A 17,615-nucleotide genomic window follows, 5' to 3' on the forward strand; every position below is an offset into this window, starting at 1 on the left:
CGTTGGTGGCACACAAGAATGTCAACATAGTTAACATTAATGTGTTAACATAATGTGTTATGTGCTTGTTTGATGAAGAACGATCATAAATCATTTGTTAGTATGCGGGTGTACTTGTTTTCCTCAACATGTTCTCACGGACCACTCGATATTTCCGTTGACATAATTCCAGTCCAAGTTAAAAACTCCAATCGCGAAAAATAAAAGTAAGCTTGCAGTTGTTATAGTCCTGGATTTCCTAAATAAAGATAAATACAATTATTTATAAGTGTCAATGTAGGTTTACTTCTACTATAAAGCTCTGTCAACACTAAAAAAAAAAGAAAAAAGTAATCAATAACGGGTAAGATTTGCCTTTTTCGCATATAAAAAGAGAACTTAAATTATTTTTCTGTTACACTGCCGTACTATTTAAATTTTATAATATGTATTATTTTCTATTATTGCACTTGGGCCAGTGGCCTACATACTATTGAATGAATGAATGAAACTATGTAACAACAAAATGTGATGCGCCCATATATGGACATGATGACGTCAAATCACTGCCATTATGGGTATATCACTACCATATTTGAGCAGATCACACTGTTTTTGTCAAACTAGTTCGATAGTGTAGACAAAGCTTTATAATGGTGTACAAATTGTAATTGAATGTAGACGCAGGGTTTTGAAAGATACTCACATATATAATTGGCAAACAAATCATATGACTTCTGTAGAGTGAACGCCGTAGAAAAGAAAGATTTATACGACGGAGTGTTTTTTTTTCTTTAAAATGTTGTCGGTTCGTTCATCGAGTTGATGCTTTAGGCCTACCACTATAATTTGACAGCTCTCTAAATCCATTATTAAGACTATTAAAAAGCAATCAATGCTTGAAGTTGTGAGAACATTGTTTAATTTATTTCTTTAAAAAAAGATCATTTGAACATTTTAACCCACAAACGTGTTTTTGTCATATTTTCTGGTAACTATCAAACTAGTATTAACTTGATACCTTCGCAATTCATTTCCCCTTCTCTCGTTAATTTGGTATAAAATGTCAGCCAAACGACAACCTGTCTCTGAAGGGATCAAAAGTTATTTAATGTATTGTGTTTCCTGTCATGTTGTTTTACCATATAGTAATCCTGCCAATTCCATTTGAGCCTCTCCAAAGAAAAAAAACCAGTGCAGAGGTTCTGTTAGGCCTATATCAGGTGGCTTAAGGTAGGCCTAGAAAAAAGAATTGGACACCTGTTAACCTTGCCTAACAATTTGTTTGCTGCCCTCTATAGAAATATAGTCTTGTACCATAGAGATATTATAGTTTGTTGGAAAAATATCTGTTCGCAACGCTTTGGCGCCTCATACGTAATTTGTAGTTGACGTGAATTAATCGACCTGCTTCATATACCTAAAGGTTGTTTTCGTGATTAATGCTAGGCTTGTTCTTTTTTTTTGGGAGAGTCTGTTTGAAATATTTATGGTAATCCGACAGCTTAAATGTTTCATCTCGCAACCTCCGATGGCCTTGTCCTCCTGGCCTAAGATCTCGCAGGAATAATTTATTTTCTTCGTTCAATCTGACTACAAACATTTTTTTTAAACTACAGACTAATTGTTTTTAAAAAAACGAGATATAGTTGTATACAGAGCCCATCGTATTGGTTGGCCTGGGCCGGCCAACGACAACGAAAATCGTCCTATACGAATAGTGTGCAACGTGCGCGCGCGTGATGCGTGTGTACGTCATATTGTGCGCTCTCAACGGTACGAACACAAAATGAATGCAATTTTTTAAAGATGTAGATCTATAAAAACCTATGAAACGGAAATATTATGTAGGCTTACCTTCCGATCTGCTTTCCATGTTTTTTCCACTCTTTTATATAATGTTAGTTTATAAACAAATTCACTGATAATAATTACAGTACCATTTGACATAAAATAAACAGAAAATACCTTGTTCATAAATAAACTTTAAATTAACACCTTGGAATTTTTTTTTTAATTTAAGATTTTTTCGGTCTATAAATCTCTTTATTTTATATCCGCTCTGTGGTCCACCGAGAGTGACCAGAAGATGGTTAATCTTTTAAGAGGGCGCCCTTTTGACTAATTTGATAATAAAATGGATCTGATTTCCATCTGTTGACCCGATACCAAACTGTTGCTGTTGCTGCCACTCAGAGCAGCAGAATATTTCTTCAAAACATTGTATTTTATACCGAGTGTCAACTCAAATGCTTATTCATCCGAAGTTTGGCTCCCAGTTTGACGCGTACGCGCGCGACCAATTACGACGCGATTGATCATCGTCTTTTTCGCCTCGTCTCTCCCACTTTGACACGTACGCGCGCGACCAATTACGACGCGATTGATCATCGTCTTTTTTTCGCATCGTCTCCCACTTTGACGCGTACGCGCGCGAACAAGTACGACGCGATTGATCATCGTCGTCTTTCGCATCGTCTCCCACTTCGACGCGTACGCGCGCGAACAATTACGATGCGATTGATCATCGTCTTTCGCATCGTGATTGGTCATTACTGTTGCGTCTTAAGTAAATCATTATTTAGGCCTAATTCATATGTATTTTGTTTCTTCAGCACAAATGTCAAATTCGGGAGAACCTGTTGAGAAAGACACTCTACTGGATGGCCGTTCAGATGAAGAGGTTTTACCAACCGAATCGAATCAAGGATATAGTAAGATTGAATTGCCTTCCTTTGGCCTAATTTATTGTCTCAGCAACAAGAAACAAACAAACAAAGTTACTTATAGTAGTAGCGATAGATATTTCAAGACATTTCTACTCAAATCAGATTTCATTTAGAGACGGCTGAAAGAAATTAAATGTTTATTATTCTAAATAAAAAACTTTCTATGATTTTGAAAACAACATTTAATATAACCAAAGAGAACTTGACATATTTTGACAATTGAAAAATTGAAGATCCACCATCCTATGCCAGCTCGCTCGGGAGCCCAATTTTCTTTATTCTGTTTCCATTTAACAATTGTTTCTAATTTTCTAACTTTTTTATTTATTTATTTTTTTGTTTTTAGATTTTGTTGCATTGTTAACAGGAACATCGATAGCAGTTAGGACGAATTCGGTTGCCAGGGCAACATTCACCCTATTAGACGATACGTTGAGGTTCACAATCAACTACGAGAAGTAGGTGACATTTTATGAAAATTAAGTATTTTGTGAAAGTAGTCGATTTCACGACTTTACTGCTTCTCTCGACTTGCACCGGAAACCATCCCTTTGTTTTCAATTTCATCTCTAATGAAATAATCCGTTCGTGTCGATATTCAACTAACCGTATCCGTCGTCTGCATGTAGATAGAGTTTGAATGCGGATCTTAGTGACGTCACAATATTCTGAGATCCTCTGCCTAATGGACGTTAATAACTGATACAAGTTGAAACTTAATTCAGATCTATATAATTATCTACATCTGCTGCTTAAGTTCAACCGAAGGTGACCATTGGAAATAATGTATTATAATTAATGTGAATTTTATGCTGCGACTTTTCCACATTTAACTGATGTGCATAACATTAAATAGGTTCAAATTCAAAACGATTTTTTAAACATAAAAAAAAGATTAAAGCATCATTTTCAAGATGGCGTTTTTCCTTTTTAAAGGTCTGTCTACACTATCAAAGTTTATGTGACAAATGTAATGTGCCCATATATGGAAATGATGATGTCATATCACTACCATATTTGGGCATATCTGAACTACAATATTTGGGAATATCACACTTTTTTGTCCAACTAGTTTGATAGTGTAGACAGAGCTTTATGAATATAAATTATCATCATGACGAAAGCTGGATATGTAATGGCTTTCTCTGTCATTAACTGTTTAATAGGAAGAATGAAGAAAACTCAGACTTAAGTTATAAGTGTTATTTTGCCCCATCCATAAGCTGCTTATGTTAACTTCTATTTTTCTTGTTAGAATGCAGAGGCCTGTATTAATCCGCTTCACCAACGCCCTAAACGACACGGTGTTCGAGCACGACCTACATGGGAGCAACCTCGATAACAAGGTATGTATGATAATGTTAAATAACAAGAATTACGTCATACTACGTCACAGCGTTCAATAATTAAAGATGTATTGTCCCCCTGAATTTTTTTTTGCGAAAGTGGTCAACTTGATTAAAACTACAGAATTGCCTATTCAAAATCTGATTTTATTAACTTTCATTTTTCTTGTTTTTAAGTGACAATACATGTTTAATTAATTTTTTCGATGATTTCTAAACTTTTACTTGTGAAGTTACATACAAAATTAATTTACAATTTACCGGTACTCATTATTTATTTTATCAATTTCGACAGTAAAAAATATAAAAAGTAGTAAAGTTAAAAAAAAGACAAGGCCGAAGAAAAACAAAAGCAAATTAAAATGCTGTCACCTGTAAGGTTAGACTTGCCCCAAGTCTGTAATTATTGTCTTTTTTATGTTAGTCCGTTTCGATTTATGTCTGAATGCGAGCTCATGTATTATACGTATGAAACGCCATATGTGCCAAAGTATTTTTTTTACTAATTTCGGTCTAAAACCTAGACTCATTTTGTAGGTCCTCGTGAGAGAGCCACCCAAATAGCGAACCAAAACTTATGGTGTGAACGTTCTACTGAGGAAATCCAATAGGCTAAACTTAGCTTCTAGCCTACCGTAATATCACGTTTTGATAAGCCAAATGTTAAAACCATAAGTCTTGTATTTCACGATGTGTGTCACTGGGGGCCTATATTTATCTACAGCCATTACATCCACTCTGGTGCCAATAATTGTCACTATATTTTAGAAAAGGGAACAGTCAAAAATAAATCTGTTAGTAGTTGTTTAATTTACTGTCTATGATATATTTTCGTTGCCAAATAATAACGATATTTTAATATTATGTTACGGTATTATGAGTTACCAAGGCCAATGGTAGTGTCAGGTTTGCCTCAGTGCCAACCCCTTTATGAAGGGTAACTAACTTTACCACCATGGAGTAAAAATAGTCTAAAAGTCCAAATCTAGATTTAATCTAAAATGATTACATATTGATTGTATACAGCAAATTCTCTTAATGACTTTTTCTTAAGTTTCTAATTATTTTGTTCTTAATACCAGAAAATCTATTGATTCTTGAAAATAATCAAATATATCGAAAGCTGCAATTCTCAAGTCCTAAAGGCTAATTTACACAGACGAGTGATAACCGTAAGCGAAAACCCGCGTAGCTTGTCCAACGTAGGATCTGTATCTATCCTGGGCGGAAACTGCTGGGCGTTGTGTGTAAATGGTCATATAATAAGGAATAACATAGATTCTATATTTTTATTACCGTTACTCGTCTGTGTAAAATTGACCTTTATGTGGAGTCGCTCCCACTTTTTGTTCTCATTAAAAGATATAGCACCACGATCACTCGATTGTCGTTATATTTGAAATCTCTAATTATTATGTGAACATCTTTTTGTAGGTTTGTGGTGTTTGGCGAAGAATATCAGGAATATACCAAAAATACCTTCACAGCAAATCATTATTTGTAACGTTGGTAACCAAATCAAACGAGAATGGGTTGGTACGAGGAAGAATTCTCGGCCATCGTGCGCTGAATGAAGGTAGGCATAGAAACGTGTATATTTAACTTAAAGCTCTGACAAAAAAATGTGGTATGTGATATGAACATGATGATGTCATACCACTACCATTATTTGGGCATATCACTGCCATATTTTGGCATATCACCACCATATTTGGGCATATCACCACCATATTTGACCATATCACTATTGGACATATCACTACCATATTTGGGCACATCACACTTTTTTTGTCAAACTACTACGATAGTGTAGACAGAGCTTTAGATGACGAATGCCATCATTCCACGATATAAAAAGAACTTGTTTGATAAGATTAAGATTTGTACTTTATTATTTCTTGAATGACTTAAGCAAAAAGTACCAGCTCAGATAATTATGTAAATGCTTATTATACAACACCTACGAACCTATAGATTGGAATTATCTCTTAAATCTAGATATCTAGACTTGTCATTATTAAAACGTCATTGTTTTGGTATTACTATTAGAAACTTTTAGTTCACTTATGAGCACCAAACGTACACGGAAGGGGATAGCGGTGGCTTCCCCAATGGGTTATGGTGGAATAATGATGCTGAATGCGGCACACGATGGCCGGACAATAAACTTTGCAGTTTTGATGGACGGACTTCTTGAAAACTCTGGCCATGTCCTGCCAACCACCGTGATCGTTGAACTGCGTAAACGAAATGACGTAGTGAAGGAATTGAAAACAACTGTTGGAATGAACGTAAGTTACAATCAATTGATAACCAAGGCAATCTAACAACAGGAGTTCAAAGGGTTTGTCTGTGGCTGCGACAAGATCAGTTCCACGTGCGCCCCATATGCAGACACCGCGCGCCGCGGAGAATATGTATAATGGTACAGTACTGTTGGTATTTATCGCAGTCAGTTCCTATCCTATATTGGCAAAGCGAGCTCAGTGTCTTGTTGAATTGCCTTGATAATACTTAAATATTTGTGTTCAGTACGGTAATTTAGCAATATAGCATGAATAGCGCAACATAAGTAATTTTACCAATCACGACGTAATATATCATCATCCATCGTGTCGTGATTGGTCAAATTACTTTCGTTGCGCTTTCATCCTTGTGTCCTAGTGGGAACCAGGCTTTAAATAATTCGTCCCAGAATGTGACGTCATATCTTTTTAAAACATGTTCTAGACATTCTTACATGTAGTCTATTATGCCTCATTACCAGTGCACGTGACATTCTTGACTAATTCACTTATAACGGATAAAAACCAAACAATGGCGGCAGTGAAACTTGTGCCCAATAAGATTGTTAAGTTATTTAAGTCCAGACTTGAAAATCCAAAAGAATTTAAGCAAACAAGAACTTGATGGTGTCCATAAGTACTTTGATTCTTGTAATGGGTGCGTGTTACATTCCTTTGAATTTTTTTATTCACTCTTCTGTGATTTTATAACAAATATTTTTTTTTAACTTTGAAAGTAGGACACAATAGAAACATATGTAATTTTGTTAGTCTAGGTTCTATTAGTAAAAAGATAATTATTTTGGCACATATAGCGTTTCATACGTATAATACATGAGCTCGTATTCAGACAAATATCAAAACGCCGATTGACGGACTAACATAAAAAAGACAATAACTATAGACTTGAGGAAAGTCTATAATTTTGTATAATATATGCAATCATGCCAATCTTTTGAATCGTATTGTTAATATGCATATATATATATATATATATGTATATAATGATATTTTAATTATATGAAATCGAATACAGAATCGAATTAGACCTACGTTTAAATAAATGTTTTTTTAAATAAAATAATATGACGGAAATAGCAGAAAATATAAAACATTACTAAACCTGTACGGTACTTTAATCCGTTACTTATAGTTTATCCGAGATAATTTGATAATCCGTCATAAATCGCATTTTCAATAAGTCAACTAATGCCTAGTTTACCCTGCATTAAGGAAGGAATTTTACTTAATTTTCAAGGTAACATACTTATTTTATATTTTCTGTAACTCGCCTCAAATAACGGTTACTTCCTACGATGCTCTAATTTGTTGAAATATAATTGCAAAGTAAATATCTTGTTAACGTTATCGCCTTCAAATTGCGAAGAAGAAGAACTTAGTTCACCTTTCAAGACGAGTATGGGGTTAGCCCGGTGTACTAGTACATCAGCCACTGTCACAGACAGACAGTGTCACAGACAAACACTGTCACACACAGACACTTATCATAACTCATCAAGATGGCCCCTTGATTGTCAGCGTACACTGTTTAGGGGCACCCTCTATAAATAAGATGAAATAAAAATAAATAAATAAAATAAAAATCATTTGTTTCAGACGTCTGTTTCAAACATGGATGGAATCTTATTTATTTCCTTCATGTTTCAACAAAACATAGCTTTTATCTGATAATGTAATAAAGTGTGAGGTTACTATTATATCACTACAATACAAAAAATAGTAGACAGTTTAATAGTACACTGTGGTATGCAGTTAACGCTGAGTTATTACCACCACCAACGAAATATATGTCACATTAAACATTATAAATCATCGTTACAGTGATTCATACATTTGGCATTTGGACAATCTCACATTTAAATTAAATGTTTGCTTGTAATTTTATCGTTAAAAACCAACCAAAATGTCACTTTCAACTCATATTATTTAAAAGTACATTACTAAACAAACACTAACCACCAACACTTGTGAATTGTGATTGGTTCAATCACTCGTGACGTTGCGTGTGTGCGTAATTTAAAATTGAAATTCATTTTGTATGGCAGCGTATATAATATTTATTTATTATTACTGTATTACCAACAATACACTTCATCATCGTTAAGCTTTGTCTACACTATGACACTTTTTGTGACAACAAAGTATATGGACATGATGATGTCATATCACTACCATATTTGGGTAAATCACATTTTGTTGTCACATAAAGTTTGATAGTGTAGACAGAGCTTTACACATAGCGCGCTCTATCAATTATTCCAGCCAGTTTAGTCATCATTGTTGTTGTCCATTGTTTCTTCGGTCTTCCAACGGGTCTCTTTTACTATCTTGTAAAAAGGAAAGAAATTTATATATTTATTTATAATTATCATAAATAATATAACAAGAATGTAATATTTATTTGATGTTCATTTGTTTTTTCTTGACGACAGGATATTGAGATCGTTGGTGTGTGGAACGGCGTATCCAATCAGCACCAGAAGTGGCTGGCGCGCGGTAATTTGAATATTAGAATACGCGACGAAGATGGCGTATTTCCGGAACTCAATGGCCAAATAACACCACGACCCTCATGTGATAGTAAGTAGTTCTTTCTTTAAATCACCATCACCAACATTGGATGTTGGTAAATACTCTTTTTAATCTTTTAGGCAAATAGCAATGTTTAAAAAATGTATCTGTCTTTGCAGCCCTGCAATGTGTTCTTTCTGGTGGCGAAGCGATTGATCGACCAAAGGTAACTGGGGCTAGCGGTTCAGCTGTGTTGCACATAGACAACGAAGGCAACATCAACTACCGAGTAAGTTATCCTCATATACGGGGCAAAATTTGGAATATACGTGCGCACTTTATAATAATTATTGTTAATTGGGTGCACAAACACAGTTATGAACTTATTGTACATTAAGCCTTGTCTACACTATCAAACTTTATGTGACAAAATAAACGATGGTGTCATACCACTACCATATTTTAGCATATCGCTACCATAGTTGGGTACATCACACTTTTTTGTCAAACTAGCTTGATAGTGTTGATAGAGGTTTAGGATGATGGGTAATGATTTTAAATTGTAACAGTATAATATGATACATAATAGGCTTATATTCATAGCGACTCAATAATTGAAGAAAAATCTTTATTACTGAAGCCTGACATTTCTTCATATTTTTAAATTCCATTCATTATGTCCCTATACCCAGGTTCAAGTTACTGGATTACAAACGGACGTCATAGGGCTAACTTTGGAAGGAAAAGTTCGACGAAATCGTCGAAAAGTTATCGCTGATCTGTTTGGAGATTATGAAAATGGCATCGTAAGTTCAATATAATATATATTTTCATTGACTAACAATAACCTGTAAGCCATAATGTAATGATGTTCATCTCTGTATGATCGAGTTTGTTGTTACTGTGTTAAATCTATGTCATATCTACCAAAAGATAGAAAATGTCATATCTCTTCGCGCGAAACAAATATTCTTGAGCTCTGATTTTACGCATCACAAAAATTAGTGCGGAGCCGAATACGCCTATGCTCCTAGTGGATCCGACGTACCGTCTAATGATATTCATGTTCATCTCATTTGCATATTCTAGGCTATAGGAACATATAGCAAGCCAAACGCCAAAGAGATCCAACTTCTTCTCAAGAACAGTCTATTCATTAATGTTGCAACGGAAGCGTACGAAAAGTCCGAACTACGTGGCCGGATTACTACTCTACCTTACCGTGGACATATTACACGTCATGCTGGTAAATATTGATCAACACCTCCAATTAAGACCCCCACTTTTGGTAGTATTCACCTTAAACTTCTACCCCTGTTAAAAAAAAATATTGTCACTTTTTTTATGTCTAGCCTAAATGAATTAAAAATGTTTATCCCGAATTCTTTGTACTGTATATACTGTAATAGCATTTTATTGTAATTGGTGATTTTCATAATTACTAAATTTATATATTTTTATATTGTATGAAGGAATTACAGACTCTTAGTGGCCTAGGTCGCTTTTGTTTTTCCTGACATGATTATATTGTTGTTGTTTTTTTTGGTAAAATAAATAAATGAAATGAAATCATGTTGTATGGAAACATCCATTCATCTTGCGTTTACAAAGGGTGTAGGCCTGGATGTTAGACGCGTCTAAAGCTCTGTCTACACTATCAAACTTTATGTGACAAAAAATGTGATGTGCCCAAATATGGACAAGATGATGTCTACCATATTTAAGCAAATCACTACCATATTTGGGCACATAACACTTTTGTTATCAAACTAGTTTCATAGTGTCGACAGAGATTTATTTATTACTTGACGCTATTTATTGGGTTTAAACATTATATAAAACAAAAAATATATGTATAATATTTTTTAAATACCACTTTGTTTAGGTCTACCGATCCCGCTATCGGGACGAAATCTCGACCCACCGCAAGTGACGGGAGCGGCGGGCCAGGCGTGGCTTTCAATCGATAGGGAATGTGACCTGCACTATGAAGTCACCACTGTAGGTCTGAACACTGGTAATGACGGTAACCATGCTTACGCAAAGCTTTTGATTTATGACGAAAATGACGAACCCGTATATAAACTACTGAGCGCTTTCCAAGATGGCATCGTAAGTAATGTAGCGTAACGTAACGTAACTTTGAAGTGAAGGAAACAAATGATACCACTTTCATTCGTACCAAAAAGAAGCGATTAAAATGTACCAAAATAAGCCTCTTTTCCTATCAAGCTAAATAATATTTTCAAATGAAAAATCGTTTATATGAATAATATTTTTCCAAGGACAAAAAATCAATAGTATTAATATCAAATGTCCAGATAATGTTATAAAACAATCGAAACATACAAATAAATTAGAAGAAATTGAACATCTGTGGCATTACATCTGTCGGGACTTCCCCTGCTTACTTACTCATAGAAATGCGTCTGTATGAGTCACAGCTTTCTGACGCAAGGAACTTTTGATTATAATAATTATATACGGTACTCTACTAATTTCTTTTTCCAGTTATTGCCCTATGTATAACGTGTTGGTGAACATTAAAACCTAGTTTACACTAGAAACTTTGCCAAAGTTTTAAACTAAAGTGTGCTAGTGTAGACTTCTACAAACTGTAGGAAAATTTGGAGTTTGCTCAATCGAGTTTTCAAACAAAAGTTTGCTAGTATTTTCTTCAGTTTTCCGAAGTTTGTCAACTGGTCTACACTAGCGAACTTTGGAAAAACTTTTCTTGAAAAACTCGAACTTTGCTCGGTTGAGTTTGCTAACAAAAGTTTACCAGTGCAGACAGGAGGCATGCGATTCATTTTTCCAAAAACAAATAAAATATCAGATGAATGTGCTTAGTGGATTCTGTTAATAATAGTCGTTATTTGTTTTACACTAATTGTTTTAGGCTGCCGGGACAGCTAACGACATCAGTGAAGACTTTCTGCTGGATATGAACGAAGGAACAGCCTATTTGTTGATAACAACTAAGCAGCATCGTAACGGAGAAATTCGAGGACAGGTACATTACACTATATTATATATTTGCATAATTATTTATAAGCTAAGTTTGTGTTCATACACATAGAAAAGCAAGTAACTCATGGTCAGTTACAGGATGAATAAACTATATCATGCTTATGTTTCATGTTTGGCTAAAAAAAAAAGGACGTAAGCGCAACGCAAGTGAGTTGACCAATTACAATCGACGGATGATCCATCGTGATTGGTCAACTTGCGGTGTGCTTACTTCCTCTGTCGTTGCGTCCTAGGAGGTAGAGTGAAAACACTAGTGAGCGCTATGTTACCTTTTTGGTTGTTAAGCACGTTAACAACCAACTCACAGTTAGCTCCACTAACACCAACTTTCTTTTCTAGATTCTGCTGCCAAATAGTTGTAATGGAAATCCAAGCAATAGAATTGATCTATCACATGGTGTTATTGGCGTTAGTCCTGAGACAGATCCGGACTCGTGTCTATTCGAGGAAAAATGGCGGGCAGATAATTCACTCTGGTCGCCTGATTATGATCGCACATGCACGACATGCACATGTCGGGTTAGTAGATATTTATTTCTAATATTTGTTTAATTTTTAATATTCGATTTCCCACTTTTTATCTCTGTTCTGTGTGCAAAAAATTCGATTTAAAATTTGTTAAATATAATATTTTTATTCATAAAATATTTAGAAGCGCACAGTAATCTGCGACCGTGTCGTCTGCCCAATACTGACCTGTCAATCACAGGAAACATGGCCTGGCGAGTGCTGCCCTGTGTGTCCACCAGAAAAGGGTTGGTTTTTTATTTATTTATTTTTGAAGACTTTATCATGAAACTACCACTTTACTTTTACACTGACTTATCCATCCAGATATCTTTCGATATCGTTAATGCAAGTTTTGCAGCAGACACTTGCTAAACTACCTTTCTTCTATAACTCTAATACCAGTAATACAGTTATTCTGCGGTTTTGTTAAATTTACAGTATTACTTACCTCTTTTAAGTGTCTTTCACACCTGTTTCGGCACGGTTCCAGTCCGGCTCCGCCGTCAAATCCAATCGGACGGCAATGTTTCGTTTTCACGCGGCTACGCGCATATCGATTGGTGTAAGTAGCCGCGTGGAGCGTCGTAAAAACGAAACATTGATTGATTTTTCGGCGCCGGACTGGAACCGTGCCGGAATCGGGTGTGAAAGACACTTTAGTCGGGGTGGGGGGTTGCTGGGACAGGGAGGGATACCCAGCTTGCTGTAGGCCTACTATCATCCATTATTAATGCATGTATTCTTCTCTTACAATCTGTCATTTCTTTGCAGATAGCTCAACTCAGTCGCCTGCCGGTAAATTAGCTGATAACAACGCTGGCAATTGTAAGCATGTTTTCTGGTTTCATTCTTCATAATCTACTCAACTATCTGTCAGCATGTGCTTTTTTAAAGTTCTTTTTTCATTGTTGAAATTCTGTTTAATTGTGAAAAGTACTGTAGACGCCATTTTTGCTAACCCGGATGTTGGCAATGCACGAACGATTTACTAACAACAATTTGTTTAGGCGTTGCCTATTGACAGCAATTATGTCACCAATATTAATCTAATTGTTAAAATAATGTTTTATTTAAATGTTTTGTTTTTAATTTAGCTTGCTACTTCGAAGGCGACCAAAAGTTTCACTCAGTTGGTAGCACTTGGCATCCATATTTACCGCCATTTGGATACGTCGTCTGTGCATTCTGCACGTGTGAGGTAAGATAATGGACACATAATCATTTTAAGGTTCCCCACTTAAACACAACGTAACGTCGTACGCGCATCGACACGTCGTCGTAATCGCAACGCCATACGCGCAACGAAGCGTCGTACACCCGACTCAACGTCGTACGCGCAACCAAACGTTGTACGCGCAACGCAACTTTATTTTATTGGCCAATCAAAAACGACATCTATCGAAATACTATAGAGTATAGAGTGTAATGTAAATAGATTTAAATTTATCTATAATAATACAGTTATACTCTCCTAATACATGAATGTTAACATTATTGATTGTTTATTTTCTAGCCGGATTTATCTGTAAACTGTACTCGTATGAAGTGCCCTCCTCTTGAATGTGAGCGGCCGATTAGACTGGATCCAGACGACTGTTGTCAAGTCTGTCCATCTACAACTACACCAGAACCACACCTCACTACATCCGCCCTCATACTCGCCGATGAGGTTGTACGAGGTATGTACATTGTCTTTTGCACAATTCTATTTTTATTTTGTTCTGAAATCTGAAAAGGCGACCATGAACTTTTGGAAAAAATATCGATCCTTTAGTTTGAGATTTGTTTTTTTTGGTGAACTTTGCATAATTTATCATTCAACTAACTATTTTAATTTGTCTTAATTCAGGATGCTATTTCGGTGATAAGCTGTACAGACACGGCGAGGGGTGGAACCCAAATATTTACTCATTAGGCGTTATGCCATGTGTCACGTGTCGATGTAAGGTAAGAACTGTCTGTTTTTATATAGTGTTTCCCTTACTTGTCACTATGGTGACATGCACGTTAGAAAACACCATCGTCTTTTTGTCACCAGATAGATCAATGAGTTTTAATTCGGTATATGGCATTTTTTTGCAATTTTATAATTAAAATTTTCTTAATTATGCCAATCAACATGAATTGTTTAAGTAGACCAATAACATATCTTGAATCTTGAAAGACAATACGAGTAACCATAACAACTTTTGATTTTGTAGAATGGCCAACCACAATGTCGAAAAGTTGAATGCGCTCCATTGATTGGCTGTCAAAAGAAAAAGAAGAAAGCAAGTAATGAATGCTGTGACGTATGCCTGGACCCAGTCATTTCGACGACGCCCTCTAGTCGGACATCGTCAAATAAAAAAACACGCTCAAAAAATCGACGATCAAGTAGATAAATATTATTATATATAAATGGTTGAACTGCAACCTAAAGAGGAAATACGTATTCCGACCAAGTGCGTGCGATTATACTATATAGCGACTTATTGCGTTGCCTAGAAACAACTTATACGCGTATCTAGTTGCCGGGGTGACACATGATCGGCGCCTATGAGCGCGAAAAGCTTTAAGTGCTTATAGTCTGACTCTCCAAAATAACGCCATCATCGTTCATTGGTTATAAAAGTTAATTAATAACATTAGTTGTGACAGTGATCGTACAATCTATATGAAAATTGCTTTCCAAAAAAAAATGCTTTGCTCTGAGCGCATGTTTAAAAATAAGATATCCACCACAAAGGGTGGATGTGCAGTAAATGGAATAGTAAAAACTCCCTATTGTTCATAGTAGTGTTTCACCCGTATTGCAATCTAGCAGCAGGTTATCAATATTATATCTATTTGCTTGATAAATGTTATTTGGTCTTTCATGTCATACAAACAAATACATATATCATTGTTTCAAATTTTTTTTACAAATACAGTATATACAAAATAACAGTAATTATGATGACGTAAGAGAACCATTAGGCCTATAGGGAATTTTCGATTGCATTCTACGCGCGACACGCTGAGGTTATGGAGTACGTGCATATTATGTACATTAGTTACATATTGTCGATATCCATACTTCCCTGGTTTATCAGAATAATTATGCAGGAATGAAGAAGAAAAATGCTACTTTGCAAAATGTTCTTGGATTTGAATACTAGACGAAATCAACCAATCAGAACAGAAAGATTATGTAACGTCACAGATATGGTATAATATAGGCAGACAGAGAAGAAGAACGTATCGACAACTGCGAGTGAAAATCAGAAATGAACCTAAATAAACTTCGCTATTATTATCAAATCATAGACTGGATATGTAAGTTATATCATGATAATTTGAGAAGTTTATTACTGTAAAATATCGGAAACCACTGTAGGATTATTCATAACTTTAGGCCTAAATCAAGTATTCCAACTAGGGGGCCTAGCTAGGTTATCGAAGGGACGAGATGCGCTCTACATGCCTTTGCATTTGTTGCCTTCCTCTAGGTGGCGCGTAGTGTCCAATCGAAATTTCCCTATTTTAACGAGACGGATTGTGTGTATACAACTTGACATATTTATGGTTTGATTTTATATTACTTGATATATGTTGCTATTCCGTCCTTATTTAAAGTATTGTAAATATTGTCAACGTTCAGTAGTGTGGACAAGGGTACGCAAGAGTACGCAAAAGTGTTACTTTTTTAAAATATAGAATACCGTATCTCTTGAATTGTTATATTATTATTATAAATATGTATCTCATTTTAAAAATTACTTGTGTAGATTATTATATATAGATGGGATGTTGTGGTCATTTGTTTCCAAGGGAAGAATTTTTATATAAAGTGCAATCCATTCGTCTATTATTCACGTGACCAGGTGAGAACACACGGATCACGTGACCAATAGTATATTTTTTAACTTCTGCTAAATGTGGAGGCTTGAACAATTTTTATAATTCGTTCCTTGATACATTTGTTTTATTTAAGTTATTGTTTTAAATCCATTTAACAAAAAATAGTTTTGTACTGTAGTATGGAATTATATGAAAATTAATTAAGAAAATACACAAAATAGAGACATTATGAATACTACTGGAACATTAGGCCTATCAGACAAAATGATTTTAACGTATGTTGCATACCAAGTGAACGTATTTTATCAAAATATTGTATTAGCAAATAATTATTTCAACAATCTTATGTTAAAGTCGTATGTTATAGAACTGTTGACTTTGTTTTTCTGGTGTAATATAGCTATTTTAATATATTTGATATTTGTAAATTGCTTGAATACAAACAAAATTATGCATCTTGTGTTTGTTGGCTTTTAACCGATCTTGATTATTAACCATTCCCAAATAAAATATAAATTATATAATATATATTCCTATAGTTAAGTAATTCCATCGTAGGTATACATATAATGCAAGATTTACCACCATCCGCACGCCGACATATGCATTGAATATAAGTATTGTCCACCAATATCGACTTGCATTGAAACTTGTATGTTGTTAAGCGTTAATATAGCGAGCGTTTGAGTTTGTTAGCTTTAAAATATGTTATCAAGCCAAATAAATCACATAATTATGCTAATGAGATACTGACGTCACAGATTGTCTGTGTGAGACGGTGGAAGCGGCAAAAGCAACGGAGGGAAAAGGTTGTATATTGTTAATGCTATTACTATTTGCTGCTGCTACTTGTAAGACATTTTGTAAAAGAAAAAAAAATGTTTTTGTCGTAATAAAACAATAAAAAACAACCAATAAAACCTAAAACACTGTTTTTCTTTGTATTTGAGAGTTCAGCAGCAAGCAGCTAGTTAATGAACTAAGTTGTACAGACTGTAGCAAAGTGGTGACAGAGTTCAGCAGCAAGCAGCTAGTTAATGAACTAAGTTGTACAGACTGTAGCAAAGTGGTGACAGAGTTCAGCAACAAGCAGCTAGTTAAGGAACTAAGTTGTACAGACTGTAGCAAAGTGGTGACAGAGTTCAGCAACAAGCAGCTAGTTAAGGAACTAAGTTGTACAGACTGTAGCAAAGTGGTGACAGAGTTCAGCAACAAGCAGCTAGTTAAGGAACTAAGTTGTACAGACTGTAGCAAAGTGGTGACAGAGTTCAGCAACAAGCAGCTAGTTAAGGAACTAAGTTTTACAGACTGTAGCAAAGTGGTGACAGAGTTCAGCAACAAGCAGCTAGTTAAGGAACTAAGTTTTACAGACTGTAGCAAAG

At 35.1% G+C, this 17,615-nt stretch overlaps 1 protein-coding gene across 2 annotated transcripts in view; it reads left to right on the plus strand.

Moving 5' to 3' along the window:
- The window catches only part of LOC144834863 (chordin-like), a 44,842-nt gene extending 27,682 nt beyond the window's left edge, over window positions 1–17,160 (plus strand). Inside the window, exons 4-21 of one of the 2 annotated variants that reach the window (XM_078689829.1) lie at window positions 2,595–2,693; window positions 3,055–3,166; window positions 3,964–4,054; window positions 5,489–5,630; window positions 6,104–6,345; window positions 8,793–8,940; window positions 9,051–9,160; window positions 9,564–9,677; window positions 9,961–10,117; window positions 10,757–10,983; window positions 11,771–11,884; window positions 12,241–12,420; window positions 12,554–12,656; window positions 13,183–13,236; window positions 13,506–13,609; window positions 13,925–14,090; window positions 14,261–14,358; window positions 14,613–17,160. In XM_078689829.1, the coding sequence (XP_078545955.1) occupies window positions 2,595–2,693; window positions 3,055–3,166; window positions 3,964–4,054; window positions 5,489–5,630; window positions 6,104–6,345; window positions 8,793–8,940; window positions 9,051–9,160; window positions 9,564–9,677; window positions 9,961–10,117; window positions 10,757–10,983; window positions 11,771–11,884; window positions 12,241–12,420; window positions 12,554–12,656; window positions 13,183–13,236; window positions 13,506–13,609; window positions 13,925–14,090; window positions 14,261–14,358; window positions 14,613–14,795 (2,444 nt within the window). In that variant the 3' untranslated portion in view covers window positions 14,796–17,160. The remainder of the gene's footprint in view (window positions 1–2,594; window positions 2,694–3,054; window positions 3,167–3,963; window positions 4,055–5,488; window positions 5,631–6,103; window positions 6,346–8,792; window positions 8,941–9,050; window positions 9,161–9,563; window positions 9,678–9,960; window positions 10,118–10,756; window positions 10,984–11,770; window positions 11,885–12,240; window positions 12,421–12,553; window positions 12,657–13,182; window positions 13,237–13,505; window positions 13,610–13,924; window positions 14,091–14,260; window positions 14,359–14,612) is intronic. The other variant, XM_078689830.1, reaches the window with a different exon arrangement.
- Window positions 17,161–17,615: the final 455 nt, after the last annotated feature.

This window comes from Antedon bifida, chromosome 2, assembly GCF_963402885.1.
Source record: "Antedon bifida chromosome 2, ecAntBifi1.1, whole genome shotgun sequence".
NCBI classification, from domain to species: domain Eukaryota; kingdom Metazoa; phylum Echinodermata; class Crinoidea; order Comatulida; family Antedonidae; genus Antedon; species Antedon bifida.